This window comes from Arvicanthis niloticus, chromosome 15, assembly GCF_011762505.2.
Source record: "Arvicanthis niloticus isolate mArvNil1 chromosome 15, mArvNil1.pat.X, whole genome shotgun sequence".
Taxonomy (NCBI): Eukaryota; Metazoa; Chordata; class Mammalia; order Rodentia; family Muridae; genus Arvicanthis; species Arvicanthis niloticus.
In genome coordinates this window covers 20492264-20518002 of record NC_047672.1, presented here as the reverse complement: position 1 = coordinate 20518002, position 25739 = coordinate 20492264, and the positions used below count along the sequence as shown (strand labels likewise).

The window sequence follows — 25739 nt, the reverse complement described above, 5'->3', positions numbered from 1 at the left end:
AGGCTTATTTCCTGCTTCTTCATTGACAGCCTTCTAGTTACTTACTAGGTATGCCAAGGTGAATGAACATAGACGCGCGAGGGTACACTAGGTCACACTGTTAGAAGGAATAAGGAGGAAAATTCTGATTGAATTGTTTTTATTAAGCTCTACAAACAAGCATAAAAGAAGTAAGAAACAAAACCTCTGGAGGTGAACAGACAGGGAGGACAAGTGAGTAGGTCCCTTCTACCTGTGACTAAGAAAAGAGAGTGCCAGAGACCCTTGAAAATAGTGTGTGAAATACAAGAGGATTGAGGAGGGCGAGCATGCACTGAGGGACCGGTCATGGGGATCTCACCTGGAAGTACTTGTGGTTAAAGAGCAAAGGTTCTTCCTTCCTAAATACCTTAAGGATATTCAATCACTTCAAACAAACAGTTTCGAAAAACGTACATGCAATCAATTCAGTTTGAAAAAGCTATGATTGAGGCAAGCACAGGCATTAAGGTACATTCAGGAGAAAGTTTCACATGATGTTCCCCTGGCAGCCTCATCTTCCCCTTGTGAGATGCCAATAAAGGTTAGGCAGCCAGTTCAGAGAATGTAAAGTAAAGAGCCTGTCACTCACTGTCAATGGAAACTGCCTGCCTAGAATTCCCTGGGCTACAGCTTTATATCACAGCATATGCTAATTAGTCCTCATGCTGAAGCCTACAGATTTGCTGTGCTCAGAATTTGTTTGCTTCATTTTGTTTCTAGTTTTTAAAAAAATTCAAGTGAATGGAGGTGGCCCTTCAGTGCTTTATAATTCACTCTGCTTACATAATAAACAATTATGCTAACTTGAAAGATTTTAACAGTCAAGTTTGGTATGTTCTCTAAATTACTTAATTTTAACATATCTAAATTTTATTGGTCTGTGGGTAGGAGGTCTGAAATAAAAAAGACACTAGTAAGGGTGAAAATAATAATATTCATGATATTTAAGTAGATCGGGGCAGACATTTTTAACAGGAGGCAGTCAATGAAATTTAAATAGAACTTAACCCATGGCTTCATCAAATTCAAAAGATATTCTAAGGAATTCTGATTGTGAATTAAAAATAAATTTATAAATTATATACTTAGAGATATGAATAGACCAGAAATATTTTTAAAGCAGAATTACTGAGAAACAACAGACATACTCGCTCATAGGCAATAACTTTTGAAAGGAAAAGAAAATACTACCACATTGTAGTAGAGTTCTAGTCTCTCTAGAGCATCCCTGAACCCAGATCACTGTTCAATCATTAGTATACACATGTGAGGGAGCCAGACTCATGAAACAGGATTTGATTTTTTCCACATACGTGGAAATACTCAGGAATACGTGTAAGATACTCAGGAATGTAACAACTTAAAAAAATTTTATAGTTCAAGAAAACACTCTATTATCTACAAAAAATTGAAATAAATGCTATTAACATCTCAGATGGTTACTTATTTAAAACACACCCATAGCTATCCGCCCACCCTGCTACCCTCTTTAACACTCGGGATCAGTGCCCTCACTCTTTAACTACAATTAAAATTCAAAGCATTACTCAATATTAGTAACTCAAAATATTTTATTCACACATCACCTAGAAGCCAGTTTCTAATGATTTTCACTGAGAAAATTTTATGTAAGCCCCAATACCATTTTTAACTGTAACAAACACAGTGAGGTGGCTGACTGTGACGGGGGTAACACAAGGAATCACTTTTTACTTCACTATGTACATGAACATCTATAGAAAGAAATTTCTTTTAAAATTTTTTATCTTCTTTGTTGAAAACAGGCTTTAAAACAGTATATGGCTTCAACAATAATATACAAAAATAAAAAGATTTAATCAGGAAGCATTTGTTTAATAAGTCATTCCAAATAATTCATGCAATTTCATCACATTCATCACATTTCCCAACTCAGAAAATGTCACGACACAATGGAAGGCAGGGAGACGTGAGAGCCTAGGTGTTGATCTTGGCCTCTAGTTCTATTTCTGCAGCTACCTGGTGGCCTATAACCTTGACACACAGCACAGTAGCAAACAGGTGGTCCACAGCACAGCCTTTCTGCTGCCCTCATTCAGCTTTACACTGCGGTCGGAACAGTTCCTCAGTCATGCCTCTGCTCCACCTGTAGCTCAACACAGTCCTTAGACAGCGTGATCCAATTGTGCAATGTTCTTTTCTGGACAATAAAGTTAGAGACCAGATTTCGCTTCCTGAGTTTGACTGGTAACTAGTGGTGTTACTTACCTAGAGGATGCTCTTCGTGGTTCAGAACTTTCCCAAAGTCCAAACACTTTTTAGAGCATAAAGGTACATACATTCGGTCACCAATGTCCTTACTAATTTTCTGTTAACACTCACCCCAATTCAATGATTTATACTAGCTTAATCTTATTCTATCAATTGAGTCATTTATCAGATGCTTAGGTGTTAGTCTTTTTGACCTTAGCCCAGTCTTTTTTACCATGTCTCCTGCTGTCCCTGAACTGAGGCACTGAGGATGGCACATGATGGAACTGTGAATGTGGAAACACACACCAGATTCAATCGTTGGAGACGCTGTGAGAAATCCATTCCCAGAGAATTTAAGTAGTCTTTGTAAGCAACAGCCAAGGAGGTGTTGTTAAGAAGCAGTGGCAGCAATTTGTTCAAAGTTTCAAAAAAAAATTCTTCACAGAAAGCCTAAGACTTAATTAACCAAGTTGTCACACAGGGAGCCATTTTACTGAGGCCATCGAACTCTATGTGATTACATTTGCAAAATCTTTTTACCTCTGATCCTACTTACCACTATTTATATAAAAACTCTGTTGATTTATAACATCTTCAGGCATTAGCTGAAAGGTACAACTGGCTCTTCAGTCACCTAAGTATCAAGTAAGCATGGTTTGAATCCCTTTCCCTGTAACTAAGGAAGAACTACAGACTATTCCCAAAGTTCTCAGAAAACACCACTGTATGTGCTCATGATGGAAGGAAAGTTACAAAGACTGAAACTGATGGCTTCTGTCCTGAGTCAGAGAAGCTCTGAATTGCCTATAAAGTAAAAGCAAAACAAACAAAGCAACACCAACAAACCCTTTGATAAAAGCAAACATTGTAACACTGCTGAGAGACATCTCCCCATTCAAGCTAGAAGAACTAAGACAAACAAAGGTTTTTTTGGTTACCTGAAAGAAAGGTGAAACACTGAGTAAGCACTGCCTCGTATACTCTTTGCAAGGTTCAACCATGCACGGGTCAATGCTGGCTCTATGATTACTCTATGATTACCACAATATGTTAGTGTGTAAATTTCATTTCTTTCCTAGAGACCAAGTCTTAGATAACTGAGACCTCAGAACAGCCTGGGGGCCAGATGGATGTAAAAGTGAAGATAATGTCCTTTCATGTAAAACAGGCTTAAGGACTGCTGAAGTTCGAGATAATGGCTTATAGAAATTGTGTGTAATGTTGCATTAACTTGTAATTATCATCATTATTAAACTCCCAGCCAAACACTCAGGGTGCACTCTGCGGGGCATAGTGACTGCATGAAGGACATCACCTCTCCCCTCTAAGAGCATGCCAGGTAAGTTCAAAAGAAGAGACTTTAACAGAGAAAAACAAGATTGTACTACGTAGCCTAGAACTTAGAAATGAAAAAAATTTGCTAGAGATAACTTTCAAAACTAAATGTTAAAAAGATATAAGTTGTGGCAGGCAGATCTCTGTGAGTTCAAGGCCAGCCTGGTCTACAGAGTGAGTTCCAGGACAGCCAGGGCTGCACAGAGAAACCCTATCTCAGAAAACCAATATGACCTTTCAAGTTTAAAAACAGGCAAAGCAAGAAATACAAGAAAAATCCATCACAAGTATTAACTGAAAATTTCCCGTTATAGCTGAACCCCGATATAAAACATGGAGACTTTTCCTCGAAGCTTAATTCCCTCATTTCCTCACCCTACATAGTAATGGTCAGACTGACATTTCTGATTTTGGCAAGCCATCAGCATAAAGAGGCAGGGAGGTAAGTCACTTCTGACCATGTATTCAGCTTGTTTTTGAGTATGCGGCTCCCTGCTTCTCCCTCTGTTTGCTCTGTTGCTGAAAATGTGATTAATACCTGTGCATTAGCACAACTCTGCATTGTAAGCAGGGCCAGAGCTCCTTCCCAGCAAGGCTGAGGTATGGAGTTAATGAGAAGTGAGGCTGTGGGGGAATGAATAGGAACGTGCCAATGCTGAAGCAATTGAGCATGAATATCAAACACTGACTTGGGACTGGTCTTCATTTGCTGAAAGAAGGCCTGATCAGCTGGTGGGCAGATGGGACATACACAAATCTGCATTCCAGCCAACGCCGGAATTTGCATTCACAACAGCCTTGGTTCACCTATGCCATTTCTGACTTCCTTTCCCCTTCTTTCCTTTTCCTTATCTTCCTTCTTGCCTTTCTCTCCTAAAATGTTGTGCGGAAATTTTACATGAGTACTGTTTTTACATAATTTCCCGTGAGTACTGTTTTTGTATAATTTCTATTCCATACTACTCCCACCTCTAGCTGTGTCTTTCTGTATTCTATTCCTCTTTGTCTTTAAATATTCATGTGTGTGAGTGCGCATAAACACACACACACACACACACACACACACAGATGGAGAGAGGACCAGAGATGATACTATCAATGGTATCAATGGCCTTGTCTCAGAAGACTGATTTCTTTCTTCAGTTTTTTTTGGGCGGGGGAGTATTTATTTTTATTTTATGAGTACGACTGTTTGTGCGAATGTCTACTTATACAAGGGCACCCTGGGACTACAGTAGGTGACTATGAGCTGCCATGTGCTGGGCATTAAACCGGCTCCTCGGGAAGAGCAGCCAGTGCTCTTAACTACCCAGCCATCTCTGCAGCTCCCTCTCCCTGTTTTAGTAGCCATTACTTGCCTGAAGCTATTCATCCAATCTGTCCTGTGCACTTAAAAAGTATCTCACCTCTCCTGCACCCTTAAAAAGAATTTACTTTATGATCACAGTCAGTGAAGTTTCTTGAAAAAGAAATACATGTGATTTGACTGCACCAGTTTACAGGGATACACACAGTGAGACTGTACTAGCATTACTCGTGCTACAACTTCTCCTTTAAAATCTCTGTATTGTCTTCTAAAATTTGTGAACCCATTAATCAGTAACTACTGTCATTCAGTACTGTGCACCTCTATCATCCCCAGTTATATCTTTTCAATAGTTTTTAAGTGTCAAAGATCTGAGGAAGATTTGCACACTAGAGAAAAAGTCTGGCTATTATTAATCTCAAGGTCTAATTAGTAGCATTATTTTAAAAAAAACTAATTATTGTAGAAAACTTCTGAAATTCAAAGAGTATACCATTATAAATATTTATAAAAACTTATAAAGAAATTTTAGTTTACAATGAGACAAAATAGATACAGTTTAAGTACATTAACTGTGAATTGGTTAAGTAAAATATTAATATAATCCATTCATTAAATAAGAATAAAATTTTAATGAAAATGTATAATAACTAATGACAGTATAAATTGCAATAGTTATTAGATATACCTTGGTAAACTATAAACATATTGAATACGTATGTTACCTGTATATTTATGGTACTGATTAATGCATATCTGATGGTGATAGAATTTACCAATACTATGTTTTCATTATGTATTTTAAAAGGTTTATATATTTTCTATTATGATAAATTGTATTATTTATATCATATAAATTATTAAAATATAAAATAAATTTATATAAATATTAATTATGAACATATTAAATATATATATATTAAATTTCTATAACAAAAACTATGAAAATAGCCAAACAAGCTTTTCAACCCATCCCCCACCACCCATGACAGTAAGACAGAGCAAAGGCATGAGCAAGAGCTCAAGTATGAAAGCCGGTGTTGCTTTACCTTCTTGGTGTAGTATTCTTTGACTTCAGGCCTAATAGAATCAAAGTCCCCATTGATGAATTCAGGCAAAAAGCTGAAAGAAACAGTTTCATGTGAGTCAACTAGACTGATCCATTCATTTATGAACTTTAAAACTACAGCTGTGAGGACCAAAGAGAAAATTATGATATTCAAAACACAAGAGAACCTAAACTGTTTTCAGAGTTAACGGGTTGTCTTGCCATACATTCCTGGTTTCAGTAGAATGGACTAAGGCCAACAACCAATAGGAACAAGATCAACTCAAGCCATCAAGATTTATTGTTTCAAACAAATTGATACTGATGAACACAACTGGTTAAAACAAAATTTTAAAAAATTTTACACAAACACTTTCTCCCCTCCCTATTCTTGCTATATTTAGATCTTTCTATCATTTGCCTCTCATACAAGCTTGAAAATTTCAATGTATTTGAAGAGAATAAACACATGGCCATGTCAATTTAAACTCAATTTCCAAAAACTTCATAACACATTTCTAGAAATATGAGTCTACTAGAGAGTAATACGCAATCATATGACGTCCAGGTTTTTTGGTTCAGTAGGTAACTTAGCAGATAAATGTGTGTGTGCGTGTGTGATCATGCTTGAGGATCTGATTTCTATCTCCACAACATATATGGGAGATCTTCCATGGTATGTTTGCCCTTTCCCAAAATCAATCAATCAACCAACCAACCAATCAACCAATCTATCAATCAATGGACTTTATAAAAGAACTCCAGGTTTTATACCAGAAGATGTGAAATTTCTTGATACTGAATATTAATTTAGTTCACTTTTTTGCTATTTTTTCAACTCATTTTTTAAAATCCCATTTAACTGTGTCTTCATAAGTCATCATTTATTTTGCATAAAGCACCTATCTGACTTGGTAGACTATTTCTGCCCCACTTAACACCCCAAATTGTGGAGGGACAAATGACTCTGGATGTTTTCAGTGCTTTAGCAAAGAATAATCATAGGTGTTTGCCACAGCTAAGAAAAGCATAATAAAGGAAATGTATATTTTTAGTTCTACAAAAATATTCTACTATTTACATAACAGAAGAATTTTATCATTACACACTTGTTTAGTCAGGTATCTAATTCAAAGAAATACTAACAGTTTTGTACCACTGGCTTACCTTCTTCCTACTGCATGTGGCACGAAAGGGAGCCCCGGAATTAAAAGATCAGTCTAGGTAAGAATAACAAAGACCCTACTAGTATCTGGCTCTGAAGAGATTGTATCCACAAATCAAAGGGTTAAGGGCAGTTCCATAGAATTTCCAAGGAGATCTTTTCTGGCAATGGACATAGCTATCATCCTTCACTCAATGAGCAGAGAAAATAAAGCTCTATTTTCTTTTCTTTACTCATGGGCATGCAACTACCAGAAGTAGGTAACAGACCTGGCTCTCAGCAGATGGGCCAGGGTTTAAAACAAGAGCAATCGTATAGTAAGAATTATGACTCAGAATGCTTCATGTGTACATCCAAAATAAAATTAGTAAAGATGTATATGAGAAAATAAGCCAACCTTGTCTCTCATACTATTTTGTATCTCCTAATACAACTACAAACAATATATTCAAGGTTAAGCCTAATCTGACTGTGATGGTTTACCAGCCAATTTACCCTTAAGTCACTCAACTTCCTCTGACTAACAAGAGGAAGGTGTATGACAAGGATGTGGTCCACAGAGCGCCCTGCATGGTGAGCCATGCCTATAGCTCAGTACTGGGAGCCTGAGGCAGCAAGATTAGGGGTACAACAGGGATACTTCTATTTATAGAGGGAGCTGTGGTCACAAAGCCAACAGCTGTGGGTATGGCTCAAAGGTAGTATGCATACCCAGAAAGCTGGAAGCCCTGGGTTCAATTCTCAGTACCAATAAACAAACAAAAAACAATAACCTGCACCACATACATAAGTGTGTGCATGAGGATCAATAATTTCTGTGTATTATTCATTCATGAAGTAGTCACTGCATGACTGGGCACAACACACTTAGATTGACTCAAGATGAGGTAGATTTAGAAAGGAGACAGACATGGTGGCCTTATCTTGTTCCAAATGGCTTTCTATAATGTTCATTTCTCAAAATGTTCTCATGCACTGCATCTGTCATGTAGTTTATTTTGCTTTACTTTTTTTCTAGTTAAATAAATTCATACACTTTCAGAGTTTCTTTAAAAAATCTTCCACTGGACACTATTTTGCCATATGTAAATTAATATGTTTTTTGACCACAGAGTATTAGCTCTGGAAGGGATATAAGGAATTATTCTCTAGTTTCTCCATTATCTCTGCAGAGCTGAGATCAAACTAAGAGAATGTCTAACTGACTTCACTGTACAGAAAAGGAACTTTAGCTAAAGGTTCTCATTCCTACCATCTGTTTCAAGCAAACTTCCTAATGAGACTCACTTTGTATTACTCTCCAAATTGTGTAGTCCCTTAGATATCTAGGAATAAATTGGCAGTTTCCAAATAGCATATTGATTTTGATAATAAATAAAAATGAAAAATAAGAGCTGATACACCCAAGCAGCTGAGCATCTGTCCCATAGGATAGATCATCTTCAAAAGAGAATTAGATTTCCTTTATATATTTCACAAAGAATAATGTAAGAAAGCAACCCCCTAAATTTAATTATATTTTATATAAAATATTAATAAGGTAAACAAAATTACATACATAAATTATAACCAACTGTAGTTACCTTTTAATATAATTCCCTTCATGTAACATATACAACATATTTCTATTAAATCAATATGATTATTTCTAAGAAGATTCATGCCAAAAGTAACCTGGCATTCATGCTACAATGACTAAGATTATAAATTTCCATCATAAAATACAATCTATAGAACTTTCTGAGTTTTACTTTTTTATGCTGCAATTAAAAGCCCATTGCACATATTCTCCAGTGCCTGTTACCATGGCACATGGGCATTCTGAACACATTTCTAGGGATGACAGTTCACAGCTGTAGAGGAATTATGACATAAATGATAGTTTGCATAAGAATATTTTTAGACTGACAGAAGGGCAGAGATTCATGTAGCCCCTGACCCCACCTGCCTACTTTAGACGTGGATCCAAACAGCATACTTGTTATTTCCTGTCTACAGCAGATGACTTATTAGTATTAAAAGATGGCCAAAATTTCCCACAAGTGACCCAGTCGAACTAAGAGGACTCCTTTGATATTTACATTTTGACTTCTCACACATCACTTATCAGTGACAAAGAAGAGTCCAAAACGGGCTGAGAATATGAATGGGCTAGTGGCACAGCACATGCAGTCACCAAGGAAGCTGATACATTTAAAAAATATAAGATGATATGAGGAAATATAATCTTTCAAAATTCCTTTCCTGGTAACTATGCAGGAAGCTTTCCCTCCACAAAGTCTTCCCTGCATTCTGCATCCAAAGAAAATGCTACTACTGTTTTAACACTCAAACAGCATGAAATCTCTCACTTTGCATTTTCATATGCATTTAACAGTACTCTATGTGACTTTCAGCTTCTTTGGAGGGTAAGTCATTGATTGGTACAGGAGTGACTGACCAACTTTGGTGCTCAGCAAAGCAGCATGCATACAAATGCTGACAATGGCCCAGTAAGATGAAGATGGGAAGAGGAAAACAATGGGGGAGGGGGACAGGAGCATAAGAAAAGAAAGGATGAAAGAGAGAAAAGACAGAGCCAGAGAAGCTGGTCAGAGAGGTGCATACTTTTAATCCCCCCACTCAGGAGGCAGAAGCAAGTGGATCTCTGTGAAGTCAAGCTAACTTGATTTACAAAAAGAGTTCTATGACAGCCAGATCTGTTACACAGAGAAAGCATGCCTTAAAAAACAAAACCAACCAACCAACTAACCAAACAACCAAACAAACAAACAAAAAACTCGAAAAGGGGGGTGGGGGTGGAATAGGAGAAAGTGAGAAAAATAAGCTAGACTCCTTTCTTCAGCCTCTGAAATGGGAGTTTGCTCACTCTATCTGGGTATATATGCGCCCATCTTGCTTAACAGCAATGTCACTTAACACAGTTTTGCAGTGTGGGCTATTCCACTGCGAACAGGCCACTTGAATAAGGTGCCTCAGTGGTGACTGGAGTTCCTGGGTCTAAGGTAGATATCTCAAGTTGGGCACCCTGCCTAAAGGTTAAAAAGGTGTGGAATTCCCATATAGGTTTGGCCTTTAGTATCCACTTTTCCCACCTAACAGATTAGAACAGTCAATTTATTACAAGGAAAATGGTCTGCAGCTGATTCCTGGCAAAGTAGGAGACATCAGGAAGCCTTAGCTTTTGTTGGCTACTGTATGGTCAAAGAAACATAAGCAGAGGAGGCAGAGCACTTAGCAGAGAGAAGGAAGTGACTCCTCCCAGAGGTTGAGGGCTAGACTGACACTTGGAGACAGGGAGATCTTCAGTATGGAGGTAGGTGGGGGTGGCAACAGTACTGTTGTTATCCCTGAAATGGTACCTTGGGGGCATAAGGGCCCGAGATCTGTGCTCTCATGCTCTTCAGTGGTTTCTTCCTGGACAGATGTGGCAGGGCTTCTCTCACTCACACAGGGTATTGGATAAGGTAGCACTGGGTTTCCCTGCAGATGGGGAGCTATACTGTCCTAACCTGGGGAGAACACCTTGAACATGGCTTGGCCTGCCCTCTTTCAGCCAACACAATGTTCAGGAAGCTGGGTTCTCAGCTGCTTGTCCTACTGCTGCCTACCCTCAGCCCCTGCCTCCCATCTTGTTAGGAATCTCTGTTGTCACAGGTGTGGGCACACATTCCTTTTTAATTGCATAGAAAATTCTTAAATCTACACCACATGCTAAGCTACGGACCATCAATTATTTTTCTTAGAGTGCAAAAGTCAGTATTTTAGGTTCTCGTGTTATGTGGTTTCTGTCACAACTACCTACATCTCCCGAAGCAGCATGAATGTGGCTAGAAAACAGGAAAACAGTGTGCGTGGCAGTGTTTCTGAGAAACTATTAGAGACAGCCTGTCAGCTAGCTTGCCAACCCCTGTTCGAGTCAGGAAAACAAGACTGAATAGGCTGGATGGGATCGAAATCAGAATGCAACACATCTGTTTTCTAGCACATAATTTTCTTCCTTTCTCAAAGTAATCACCTGCAATGAGTCCTCACCAGGATGTTTATGACTACCAAGATTAGTTGAGATGCTAAGATGTCCATTTATATACCTAATAAAATACATGTTGATTAATGTCAGTCACTTCAATAAAGCAAGTCAGGAATTTAAATTTCCTACATTTAGTTATATATATGGGAATGTTTGTGTACACGTCTATATGTGTGCATCTATATGAGAGTCTATGTATGTATGTATGTATGTATGTATGTGTGTGTGTGTGTGTGTGCCCTGCTCAAGTAATGAGCATATGAAGACCCGAGGTAAATGTCAGCCGTTTTTCTCTATTACTGCACATGTAACATTTAAAGACAGTATCTCTCATTGAACCTGGAACACATAATTAGGACAATAAGCTGAGCGAGGCTATAGGAATCTTTCTATCTCCATTTCCTCAAAGCAAGCAAGGGTGATAGGCACATATTGACAGGCCTGGCATTCTACATGGGTGCTGGGATAAAATGTGTGTCAGAGACCAACAGAGACATGCTTCTTCCCCTCTAGGTTCTGTCTTATTCATAAAGTATATTTAATAGTAAACATATAAGTTACTTTTAAATATTTTATACTGTGGACACAATATGGACTTTAAAAAGATGATGCTTCCCTCCCGACATGGTTTCTGAAGCAAGGTGTCTATCCATAGCCTGAGCTGACCTTAAACCTAGTTTCCTACCTCAGGCTCCTCCTCACTGATGGAAATATATCTGACAGTTTATAATATGCATTTTAGAAAAGGTTCAGGACAGGCTTACATTAGAATTCAAAACATGAGTCAGCAGACAAAATGCTACAAAAAGATCAATTATTCTTTGACATGATATTTAATACTGACTTTAAAATCATGTATTTAATCAAGTATTTTAACACTTAGCATGATGTCTGGTAAGTCAGGCGTGCTCCGTCAGAAGTAGTTTTCTGCTTTTCCAGGGCTGGCAGGTGATGATTAAATGGGTCATGTGAGGTGTTGCTGCTGACCTTCATGACACGTGAGAATGGATTTTGCAGGCACGAAGGAAAAGGCAGTGTCTGCTAACAGCTTTGCTAGGATGTCAGTGGTAGGTAGTATCTGGGGGTAAGATCGCATTTAAGAAGATAATCAACCTTTCTACTGCTGATTCTCCTGACTGGAGCAAAGAATGATAGTGCAGAGGAAAGAAACGATAATGCAACAGAAAATCTTAGGCAAAGAGTTCTAGAAGAAAAGCTATTTTTAAGTTTACTATCAACATTGCTTAAATGTATCATCATGTTTGCTGCGGCAACAGTGAAAGAGGAAGGGAAGGCATGAGCAGTCACAGGAGCAGGATCTGTAGTGGATACTGAAGACCTGGACACCAGAGACAGGCTGGACACTGAATTATATGCTATGCATAATATAATAAGCAATACATTTAGCTGAATTCTTGCATGTTACACACAATCTAGCAAGTGTTCTCTGAAGGCATGTACTGTGTTCCCAGTATTCAATGTGTTATTTAAACAAAGCTTATAGGTTGTACTACTTAAGCATGCAGACTGCAGTAATTTTATCCTCTGAACATTCCTACTAGAAGATGTGTGTAAGCAGACTCATTATCATATGCTCAGATATGAATAAACTTTGTTTAAAAATCAGGGTAAGAGCTAAAGAGAGTGGGTTGTCAATTATTTAAGATGTACAATTGTGTATACACAAAATAAAATGATATAATAAAAAACATAGTAATAAGGTAGTACCAGCTATTAGATAGATTATATATAAAGTATCTGACTGGCTGGTAAACTGTCTCTTAAACAATATTTCTGTACATTTTTTTCCACAAAAGAAATACAAATTTTAACTTTAAACAGCTAAAATAGTAAGTTTAGACTATATCTTGTTACCACTGAACTAAGGAGCCTTAGCTACTTGGAGTCTACCATTACAGAACATGTCAGTGCTCACTTTCAGCTGAACTATTTAAATACAGATTTGAAAGTAAGGAGAGATCAGACATAGAACACTTTTTGCACAGGGGACACTTAATTCAAATATATTTATATGTGTGTGTGTGTGTGTGTGAATTATATATTGCATGTGACAGACTATGAATACAATAGTTACGACCGTCACAAAAGGAGAGAAGTTTAATAGTGAATACATCTGACATAGACCAGGCTTGGGAGAACCGAGAAGTGTAAATGTGAGGGCTTTGTGGGAACTAACCCTGCAGAAACTGGCACGTAAGTGCGGCTCTGACAAAATAGCCTAAGATGGAAAAATACCCACCTATGTCCTAACTGCTGGCAGTGAAGACTGAAAAGTAGGAAGAGAAAAGGGGGATTAGAAAAGGAGGTGAAGAACACAGACAGGGCAGACATCAACGCTAAGGCCACAGTGGCTGTGATCAGATTGTTACCCTTTCACAATTCCAAACGCAAAACCTACTCCTCAGTGTGCTCGTATGCAAAGGTGGGGTGAGGTTGTATGGAGGTTATCAGGTAACCAGGGCACAGCCATGAATGGGTTTATGGACATTATAAGAGAGGCTCAGAAGGAATGACTGGCTGTTCCTTTCACTGTATAAGACACACCAAGAAGGCAGTCTATATAACTAGACAAGAAGATACCTCAACAAGTACAGAATCTGCTGACGTCCTGGCCTGAAATTCTTAGTCTGGGTAAGTATAAGAAATCAAATCCTGTTGGTTAGAATCTACCTGGCTTATGGCATTTGCTATAACATCCCAGAATGGACGAAGGTACTGATTTTTCGGGAGTCGCTTACAGGCATACATCACAATATCTAAGTGGGGAGAAACTTGACAGCCTCTCCTACACCCAGAGCAGAGTTTTGCATACTTCACACAATAAAAGTTCAGCTGGCACATCCCTCCTCTTTAATATTGGTCATCTTCCCCTCCTTCCTCTGCCTGTGGAATTTACTATCTAAATGCAACTAGAAAGCATGAGGGGAGAATGGTAGCAGCTGATGGAATGGAAAGTAAAGGATGGGGTGACTGCTTGGCAGGAAGTGGGATTGGAAACAGAAGGGTAGTATGGCACCAGAAACCACCGTGTAATGCGAAAAGTTGAGAGGCCCAATACAGCACAAATACAGCTCCATCTCTTATTTATGAACACGAAAGAGCCGGAAGCATACATACAGGTTAATGCCAATTCTTCACCTTAGCAAATACAAAAGACTGGCTCACGGACAGTGAATTACTTTGTGTAATTTATTTGCTTTATGCTTCCCTCTGTGATTCAGCTGAGACATAATACACAGAATTCAATAAGCACAGCCTGTGATAAATGCCATTAGGGTCACTAATAGGTTGTGTGCCCCTCCCAAGTTTTCTGGAACAAAGCGCAGCAATCTGCCCAGCTCCAGTGTCTGCTAGCAGAATTTTTAATTTGGACTCTGCCTTTTCCCTCCACAGCTTTCCTTAAGGAAAGGACCAGGAAACAAAGCTTCTAAGACTTATTCTGGCCTACAAGGCACAGAACAAGCAGTGAGAACTCTCTGTCCCTAGCAGCTTCTGTTTATCCCCCACTGCTTCCATTCCTTTATATGAACAATGACGCCTGGTCCTAAAGGACAGAGGCTGATGTGGGCAGATCTCTACAGCACTGCATAGACAGCAGTAGTAGAGGAGTCCCGAGGAATGAAGTCAGATGATAACTGGCTTCATGAAAGTCAGAAAATCCTTTGGTCACCATGTGCTATTACTGATGATATTTAAAGATGCATCTGGAAGATACTTAGAGAAAATACAAAAGGCAAACATTAAGTATCCTTGTTCACAGAGCATCTCAAATGGAACTAAAATCAAACAGAAAAATAAAATATAAGAAATATGGGGGCGGGGTGTGGAGGGATGGCTCAGTAGTTAAGAGCATTGGCTGCTTCTTTCAGAGGTCCGAAGTTCAACTCCCAGCAACCACATGGCAGTTCACAACCGTCTATAATGGGTTTGGATGATGTCTTCTGGCATTAAGGCATACATGCAGATAGAGCACTCATACATAAAATACATAAGTAAATTTTAAAATTAAAAAAAAAGAGAGATGGCACCAATGGCTTGGAATTTAAGGATTTCAGTGTATACACAGTGCATTTTCCATCCTGAAAGAGTTTTATGTTGGTCAATTTAATCGTCACCTCCCCCATGTTACTTTATGCACTGAAGCAGATATACTCCCTATCCCTAATTCTCTTTCATTCTGGGTTAATCGACTATTCCCACTGTCTCCTTGCTGTCTTCTAATTCTCTGAGTTTGGACATGTGACAGGTGTCCCAGGTTGGTCGGTGGCTGCTTACCCTTTTTTCTACACGTCCTGGTTTATTCAACCAAAGACCCTTGTCTTATATGCCTTACATGTGACGTTTAATCTTACACCTCTCCTGAGCTCACAACCAAGTATCCAGCAACCTGCTCCTTGTTACAGCATTTGCAGCAGAGTTCTGCCCTAATCCAAGCTGTGCCTTTTTCAGCCTCACCAATGTCATTTGTTCAAAATCTTTATGGTCAGCCTTGACTTTTTCTTCTTTCTCCTACTGATGGTCCTACCAGTTCTATAGGCTCCTTTACAAAATGTTACCCCCTTGACTCTATTAATATGTTCCATGGCAGAATCCTAATAAGACACCCTATGGGACTCTACTGCTCCAAATCCTTTGGTATCTTCCCTTCAGACCCATAGTGAATTACTAATATTCCCCCTAAGGCTTCTAGAAAATCAACCCATAGGTACTACCCTTCCTAACTAATAAGTTCTCATTTTTAAATCTAATATAGATTATTGGCAAAGTTATCCATTATTCTCCCCCACACACACACACACTAGATTATAGTATAACTTTTCACATCCCTGTTTCCCCCAAAGAATGCTACATCAGCTTATTTATGAACCACTCCAATTCATATTTTCATTGTGGTTCTGACAACAAAATGTACCAGCAGCAATGGCATGGGAGGTGTGAAGTACCACAAGCCTCACATGGAGGCTCAGGCTTCCCTTTAACTTGAACCACTCTCTCTAGGCCCTGAGAAAAAGCTTGCAAGCCTTGTGGAGGCTGGAGGATGAGAAAGAAGAGTTGGTACCAAACAGTACAATCATCTCATGTGTAAACATATAAAACCCCACTCACACGACAAAAACATTTGTGGAACTATGATAGTGTGATTCAATACACAGTACATATTTTGTTTTTTTTTGTTTCAGTCTTTGACAGAGGGCCTCTAAGATGCTGGGAATCTCTGGACAATACAATTTTGAGGATGAGATGTCTGGTAACTGAGGTCCCTAAGTGTAGTGAGCCGCTGTTTCAGTGGCTACACATTTGCATTTCCAAGATGGCCCTGGCCGCGTGTATCTGCGCAGTTGCTAGGCAGATAGGCATGGCAAGTCACTGCCAATATTGGGTGGTGAGCGAACAGCCAATCAGAAGTGAATACGTCACTCTAGACTGTACTCAAGCGGGACCCCTTCCTCAGCTCTCCCCTTCCGCGCCTCTCCGCATTTCCCACGTGTGTGAGAAAGATTAAAAAGCCTCGTTTTTGCAGTAACTACCTGATCTCTGCGTCTCGTGATTTCTCCACGAATGCAAGGCTCGCAGGGGGGGCGTGTTAGACCTAAGATCAGCCTCAAGTTGGAGGATGGCCAAAACCAAACGTGATTAGAAGGTCCTACTTGCAGCCAGTGCAGAGGCAGTATGCAGAGCTGTAGACTTAAGGTAATTAGCAATAGACGGTGGCTTCGTAATCACGCCTAGCATCCTAGTCCTAGTTTCCTTCTGTTGTTCAATATCATTCTAGTTTGCTTCTGTAATTCAATGTTACCCAAAAGCATCTTAGAAGAGCAAAGTGTTTATTTCATAGTCCAGGTTACAGTCCATCATGGAGGACTCAAGGAAGGAACCTGAAGGCAGGACTGCTTTGTATTCCACACAGTATTCCTGTTGACCAAGCAATTCAGTCAAGAAAGCACAGTGGGAACCAGGGTGGAGGATGCTCACTGGTTCGTGCTCCACTTGCATTGCTATATAGCTGAGGGCCCTACCTAGGATAATCCTCCCCACAGTAAGTTGGGCCCACTCACATCAGTCATCAACAAAATACTTTCACAAAGATATGTCCATGAGTCAATCTAGCAAATAAAACTCTTCCCCGGTGAGTCTAGGCTGAGTCACGTTGATAATAAAAACCAACCAGGCCTTTCATTCAATCTCTGCTCCATTTGTGTCCCCACATTTCTTTTAGCCTGAACCAATTCTGGGTCAAAATTTTGAAGGTAGGTTGGTAACTCCATCCCTCTACTGGGGGCCCTGTCTATCTACTAAAGGTGGTCTCTTCAGGTTCCATCTTCCTACTGTTGGGCATTTTGGCTAAGGTCATCCTAGCTGAGTCCTGGGAGCCTCTCACATCCCAGGTCTCTGGGACTTTCTAGAGGTTCCCCCTGGCCCCCACCCCCACAGCTGCATATTTCCATTCATTGTCTGGGCCTTCTAGGCCTCTCTCCTGTCTCAACCCATACCTGATCCTGCCCCTTTCCCCTCCCCTCTCCCACCCAGGTCCCTCCCTCCCTCTACCTCCCATGATTATTTTGTTCTCCCTTCTAAGTGGGATTGAAGTATCCTCACTTCCTGCTTGTTACACTTGTTTTGGTCTATGGGTTGTATCATGAGTATTCTTTTTTGGCTAATATCCACTTACCCATGAACACAAATCATGCATTTCCTTTTGGGTCTGGGTTATCTCACTCAGGATGATATTTTCTACTTCCATCTATTTGCCTAAAAATTTCATGATGACTTCATTTTTAATAGTTCAATAGTATTCCATTGTTCAAATGAACCACATTTTCCATATCCATTCTTCCGCTGAGGAACATCTGGGTTGTTTTCAGCTCCTGGCTATTAGAAATAAGGCTGCTATGAACACAGTGTCCTTATGGACACTGTGTCCTTATGGTATAATGGGGCATCTTTTAGGTATATGCCCAGGAGCAGTAGAGCTGGGTCTTTAGGTAGAACTATTTCTAATTACCTGAGGATCCGCCAGAGCTAGGACAAACAAAAAAAAGCCTAAAGGATTACAGAGGTTATTTATATAAATGTGATTTCCAGAGGTAATGGGATGGATAAAGACAAGTCTTAAGAAAGAAAATAAGCACACAGACAAGCAAGGTTGTCACACATGGACTACTCCTCCTCTGAAGGCTGAGACGGGAAGAGCCTATGTTGAAGACAGCCCAGACATGGAAAGTGATGAGACCTGCCTCAAAACAAAAACAAGAAAAAGGCTGGGGATATAGCTCAGGGTCTGAGCACTTGTAGAGCAAGAGTGAAACCCTGGCTGGGCTCAACTCCAAGTTAACAGAAATAACAAGCCATACAGCTCAAGAAAGCTGAATCCTACAGAACACAAATATTATTTCTATAAACTAACTTACCTGTGTATTCTTTTTCTTAATAAGTATAAGTATTGAAATTAATAGACACAGTTTCATCTTTCACCACCAAAACAAGAATAGTCTAGTTAAGTCTCTGATGAAGTGACTTGGCTTGGTTATCTCTGCTACTAGGTATAATAACTGGACTCTCTCCTAAGAAAAGCATCAAGACATTAGCATAATGGACAGCCACTTCTGCATCCCAGCAAACAATGCTTTAGAGTACTAATGCCACAGGAAGAAATCTCTCTGCAAGCCTGATTACTGCTAACAGGAATCATCAGACCACTGTATTATGCGAGAATGGTCTCTTCACTGACTGATAAAATGCTAAGATGACAGAAACTGTAGTTGTTTTTCTTGTTCCTAACAGAGGGAACGGCTCTCCAGTCACTAATAACCAACTAATGTACAGCCGAGCAGGAAGAAATTGAATACACACCAGAGGCCACAGTGATAAATAAGTGGATTGCACATGAAGTAAAAGAGTAATGATCACACAAAGAAAACTGCACTGGAGCTGCCAAGCTCAGCTGCCTTTTTAGTTACTATGCCAGAAGTCAGAAAACTTTTTTTTCTATTCTTTCATTTGTATGGCTGATTGTTTTTTAATGAAAAATTTAAAATCTATGGAATCCTCATTTTAATTTTTTTAAAAAATATTTGTCATTATATTATTAAAGCAACGCTCTGGCTTATATTTATGAACTATATTTACGTATAAAAATAGAAACAATAGAGGCTGAAGAAATGGCTCAGCATTTAAGAGCACTTGCTTCTCTTGCAGAGGATCTGGGTTCTGTTCCTAGTACCCACAAGGCAGCTCACATTGATCTATAATTCCAGGAGTTCTGATACCCTCTTTTGGCCTCAGAGAACACCAGGGACATACGTGCTACACAAACATATTTGCAAGCGAAACACTTCTATGCATAAAAAATGAATAATTTTAAAGAGGAATGGAAAGTATTTTTATTCCTTTAATTTCTACAAAATCTAGGATGAGTAATTTTTATGATCTACACCTCTCTTAGTATTATTTCATCAAGAGAAAAGAATTTAAATCAAAAGATTTAGTAAAGTGTTTTGTTTTAACAAAGCACCAGAGGTGGTAATATATCAGGTAATTAAAACTACAAGGAATTTTAGTTAGAGAAACTTGCAAAATGACAATACAGCTGCTTTTCTGATTAACAATACACTTTTATAAAGTTAGGAGAGCATTACACACATAACATACTTTTAAATAATTATATTAGAATTGCATATTGTGTGTTTTGATCATATAACCCTACTGCCCCAACTCTCCCCAGTGGACCACCTGTCCCATCCAACTTTGTGCCTTTCTCTGCCCATCCATCAAGGCCATTTTGTCCTGCTCAAATATCCTTTTAAAGTGTGGAAGGCTCATTTTCCCAGAAGGCAGGAGAATTGTTTTTAATCCCTATATGCATGGCAGGAGGCCACTTCATCCCTTTTCACTGTCATTGAACAAAAGAATGCCCTCCAGCACTGAAGAGGGTTACTCTTCCTACCTCTTTCCAACAGTTGTTGTCATTGGCTTTCTTGATCAGTCATTCTACTGGAGTGAGAGAGAACTTGAAACAAATTTGAATTTGCATTTCCTTCATGGCTAAGGCTATTGAACAACTTTTTGCATATGCACTGTCCATTTGTATTTCTTAAGATCTACCTATTTAATTTCTTACTTGCACAGTACAATGGACACCAATGTGGAAGTTCCTTGGAGAATGAAAATAGTACTACCATATGACTCAGCTAGAAGCTCTTGGGTATAGACCCAAGGGACTCAAGACAAAAGTCTCACAGAGATAGACTTGCACACCCATTTTACACTAAAATAGCCTTTTAACTGAACTGGCTTAGAAGCCAATCAGCAGACGAAAAATAAAGAACATACACTGAATTTATACAATGGAATTCTGAGCAGACATAAAGATAATGAAATGATGACATTTCATGAAAGTAAATGAAACTGGAAATAATTGAGTGCAATAAGCCAGATGCAGTAAAACAAATGGCACATTTTCTCTCATATGCAGAACCTAATATGTGTGTATATATATGTTTGTGGGTCCCAAAACTAGCATAAGGATCATGAGAGGGATGTAAGGAGTCTTAGGAGAGATGGAAAGAGAAAGAGAGGGGGAGGGAGGAAAAGAAAGAGAGAGAAACAGAGGTAGAATCTATGATAACAAAGAAGAAAAAAGATAGCTTGAGGAAAGAAGAAAGGAGATCAATTGAAGAAAAGGAGGCAGTGGAGGAGGGGATAAATGCGAACGAGGTATGACACCTATGTATAAAGATGCCATGGCGGAACCCATCATTTTTTTATGTAGTAGTTACTTGTTGCTCTAACAAAATACCTGACAAAAGTAACTTAAGAAAGAGTTTAATTAAAAAAAAAAAAAACAGCAAAAAAAGAAAGTTTAATTTAACTCAAAGTTTGATGGTATAATCCATCATGGTGGGCAAGTCATGGTGGTCAGAGATTGAGAGACCTGCATATATATTCATTCTCTCTCTCTCTCTCTCTCTCTCTCTCTCGTTTTTTGAGACAGGGTTTCTCTGTGTAGCCCTGGCTGTCCTGGAGCTCACTCTGTAGACCAGGCTGGCCTCGAACTCAGAAATCCACCTGCCTATGTCTCCCAAGTGCTGGGATTAAAGGTGTGTGCCACCACCGCCCGGCCATTTATTCTCTTTGCTTGTAGATGAGAAACAGAGACCAATTAATGTTTATGAAGGAACACAGGAGAGCAGCAGGTCTCTATTGACCTTGATGAACAACGAGCATGTGCCTCTCAGCCAGCCAGCCAGAGCAGAATTAGCCCAGGAGAGATTTAAACAGCAAGTATTTGGGACCACACCTGGGAATTAACAGTCTAGAGAATAGATATATAGATTAAAGGTAATCCCTCAGTAATTATGCAAGAGCTGACTAAATAATCACCAGGACTTTTCCTTGATTACTGGGTGGCTGGCAAAGTCATATTAACAATTAATAGTTTATTAAAATTCATTTACAGGAAAGTATACTGTTAAGCAAAATGGCCTAAAGTCAGGAAGAACTACATGTTCTCTCATATTTACATTTACATCCTTTCCTCTAATGTGCACATGCATGTGTGTGTGTGTGTGCGTGTGTGTGCGTGCGTGTGTGTGTGTGTGTGTGTGTGTGCGTGCGTGTGCGTGCGTGTGCGTGTGCGTGTGCGTGTACGTGTGCGTGTGCGTGTGTGCGTGTAGAGCCTAAATTTACTGAAAGAAGACTGAAAGAGGGTAGAATGTGGGGCTAAGGAAGGTACTGATAGAACTAAAGAACACATGTGATATGAAAGAGGAAAAGGGATTCTGGGAGAGCGTACAAGAGTAGATCAAGGGGACACCAAGGAATGGAGAAAGAAGGTACAAGCCAGCACTAAAGCACGTTGTTTGAAAATGCCATATGGTATTTAATAAGCTAATATGCTACTTAAAAATAGAAATCTAAAGTTATTGAAATGTAAGATATAAAAGACAGAAAAAAAGATGAATTAAAATCCTCGCCTGGAGAGATGGCTTAGGGGGTAAGAGCACTGGCTGCTGTTCCAGAGGATCCAAGTTCAATTCTCAGCACCCACATGGCAGTTCACCAGTTCTAGGGCATCTGACACCCTCACACAGACATATTGAGGCAAAATGCACATTAAATAAATAAATAAATAAATAAATAATCAATCCTAACCAGAGAATCCTATATCATAGTTAGACACCATTGAGTTAGAGCAGTGAGTGTGAAGGGACAAAGAATAATAATAAAGCCTATGAACTATCTTAGGGTTTAGCATTGAGAGCTAGAGAAATGTGGATGGACATTTGTGGGTACTTGAGATATTGGAAAACACACGCACGCACGCACGCACGCACGCACACACAGATGCACACACAGCATCACTGAGTTAATTTTGTCTTAGCTATCTACTGCTGGGCATGAAGTCTACCCTTAAATGTAGTTCACGTGAATGAAAACTCCTAAAAGGAAATCTGTGTCTGCAGAGACATGTTGGCTAATGAGCATTTCAGTACTGCAGAGAGACAGACTGGTGCAGGTCCAGAGGTTAATTACCATATCTTAGCTAAGTTCTGGCTCTCTGGAACAGACATTCTTTGCCCTCCTCTGTGTCAGAACTAATGTCTTATGACAATATATATATTTAAAAAAACCCACCTCTTATAATCTATTAACTTAGCAGGTGACTAGCTTTTATAATCCAAAAGCTAAGAATGCCATCAGATAGCATCTTGAGTCTATAGGCAAGCTTCCCTCATCTCAGTGTAGCTGCTTCTCTGATGTACCTTCCAGTGAATGTTAAATTTTTCTTGATTCACAACTTTCTGTGTCCTGTAAAACTATACAAGCTTTGTGAAACTGCTTCCACGCTGGAACTTGGAATTTGGGTAATGGAAATACGTATTCTTGGGCTGTGGTCATTCAAAACGACTCCAGCATAAACTCTTATTCTCTTTAAGATGAGAGCTATGCCTTTGTGTTAATGTTTAAATACTCACTGAGATTCCACTGGGGAAAATTAAGTTTTCCTTTGCACACATTTGTCAACTGGAGACAGCTTTTTGTTTAGGAATGGAAGGTCATATTCCCTCCCCGCCCCCAACCCGCTTCAGTACTTGGGTCCCAGATGGTTTGAACCTGTGCATGCCCAGTGAATGTTGCCACAGTCTCTGTGAGTTCATATCTCCATTAGTCCTATTGTGCCTGGAAGACACTGTTCGTTTGGTTCTATCCATCCCTTTCAGATCTTGACCTCTTTCTACCTCCTTTGCTTTACAGATCTCTGAACCCGAGGGAAGGGATTAGATAAGGACATTCCATTTAGAGCTGAGTGCTACAAAGTCTCTCAGTTTCTGCACATTGTCTGATTGTTGTTTTCTATGTGTCATTTGGCTGTCCTTTTTGATGTACTTAGAAATTTACCTCCCTTAAGTATAAAAGAAAGTTACATACTTCTCCAGAAAAACAAACGACAACAACAATAAACCACCCTGCACTCCTAGGAAGAGGAACATAGGCAGATGTGCCCTCAGAACCTCAGCTCTGGTGACCACATGATCTTGTCCAAGAAAGGAGAGATGAATGGGAAATCAAGCAGTGTCGGTCCCTCTAAGTCAAGGCCTACTTTGCAGTTCTTAGAATGTGAACGTGGCTGTGGGTCTGCCAACCAGTTTACACTAAATCCTATATGTTTTCTCCAACCATTCTCCAATCCTCACATAAAGGGAAATTTATGGGAACACTGGGACACAAAAACCACCCCTCACGGAGCTCCTCTCCAGCCGACAGAGTGCAGGCACAATTAATGAAATTTACTTTGAAGGTTGACAAATCTCCTTTAATACAGAGATATTTCAAACAAACAACAAAAATAAAATAGAAACACATCATGCTTGTCCCTTCTCATTTCTTAGCTACAAACCCCCAGTGTCTCAAGAATCTCATAAGAAACCCCATTCAGTCAAAGCAGGGGCTTAATGTCCTTGTGTAACCTTATGGCTCATAGCTTCATCTGACCAGATAACAGCGACATCCAAGGCATCTTTGGAACCACCCTGACATTGCACTTATCAGAGACAGCAAGAAAAGACAAAAAGGATTCTTAGCATCTTTTTAGGTTGTGAGTTGAAACATCAACATGTTTAATATAGCCACTGCTGAGACCCAAGGGACTCTTCTTTGAAAAGCTTACACCCATGCTGTTAAGTGTAAGCTGGATTTTTCTCCTGAGCCAGCCTTTCTTTCCATCAAGCCTAATGCTTAACTCTACGTTAAGAATCTTTTCAAAAATTATTTATTTTATTTTTTGAGATTATATTATTTCCCCTTCCCTTTCCTTCCGCCAAACCCTCTTACATAACCCATCCTTACTTTCTTTAAAATTAATAGTCCATTTTTTCATTAATTGTTATATATATGTGTGTGTGTATAAACATATACTCGTAAATATAACCAGCTCACTCTGCCTAATGTACTTGTATGAACACATTCAATGCTGATCCTTTGGTATTGGATAATTAATTTCTATTTCTATCATCTGTTCCTGACTGCTAAGATTATTTTCAATGATAAATAAAACAAGGAATCTATCCACTTAAGTAAAGCAGCATGGGTATCAATTTCAACTTCATGAGGCATCATGGTAGAGGATGATTAGGGAAGTTTTCTTCCCTAATTTAGATCTATGGAAATAGGGAGTTATCAGTAAAGGTTGCTGGTAAGATACACACTGAAGCTTAGTTATGAAAGAAAGAGTTTATACTGTATGACAATTGAACAGAAGAAGAGGCAAAACTCAGGTTCGTAAGGAGAACAGCTCAAAAAGCTTCAGAGATTGCTTCCCTGGATTGCAGGGCTATCTCAACGTTCACCTTAGTTTAAGTGCCACGTGGATATTTTATCATAACATTTATAATGAACCCTTGAGTAAACTGAATTCCACCTGTCAATTTTCTGTTTCCTAGCAATAGGAGACATTGCTGCTTTAGCTGCAACTTAGTCATCCACACAAATGTCATGGCGTATGGTGATGTGTTGCCAAACACAATGACATTGACCCTAGAATTAATGTTATTTTTCTGGATCTCTGTCCATCAATACAAAGCTCCAATTTTAATAAATTGAAAATCACAGCAGAAGTATATGAATGACTGTTTGCAACCACAAACACATAAATGACTTGTGTAAGTGTGTATGAAAAGCCAGACAGAGGCTATCTTATGACTCCCTAAAAAAACAACTTGGAAAAGAAGACTCAAGAGTTAATATTAATTGTTGGTCTTCCAGAGGACCCAGGATCCATTCCTAGCCTCAATGTAAAGTGACTCTCGACCATCTATACTTGTAGCTATTAAAGATCTGATGCCTCTGGCCTTCTTGGGTACATGCACATATGCACCTGCAGATAAATATACATCATCAAAAAAAATAACAAAATCATTTTTGAAAAAAATAAAGAAAAATCCAACTCAGAATCTATGTTAATTTATAATTGCTCCCAATCACTATTTTTTCAAGAAATAAAATTGAAAGAGCCATATGTTACTCCAAACTTTTGACAAATGATGCCAGGTTTTTTTGAACAATCAACAGAAGGTCATTTATT

The 25739-nt window shown here is 39.1% G+C and overlaps 1 protein-coding gene across 2 annotated transcripts in view; it reads right to left on the bottom strand.

The window, feature by feature from the left end:
• The window catches only part of Tpk1 (thiamin pyrophosphokinase 1), a 323577-nt gene that overhangs the window by 183127 nt on the left and 114711 nt on the right, over positions 1–25739 (bottom strand). For both annotated transcript variants that reach the window (XM_034519348.2, XM_034519349.2), the window contains one exon: positions 5944–6016. In XM_034519348.2, coding sequence (XP_034375239.1) covers positions 5944–6016 — 73 coding nt within the window. The remainder of the gene's footprint in view (positions 1–5943; positions 6017–25739) is intronic.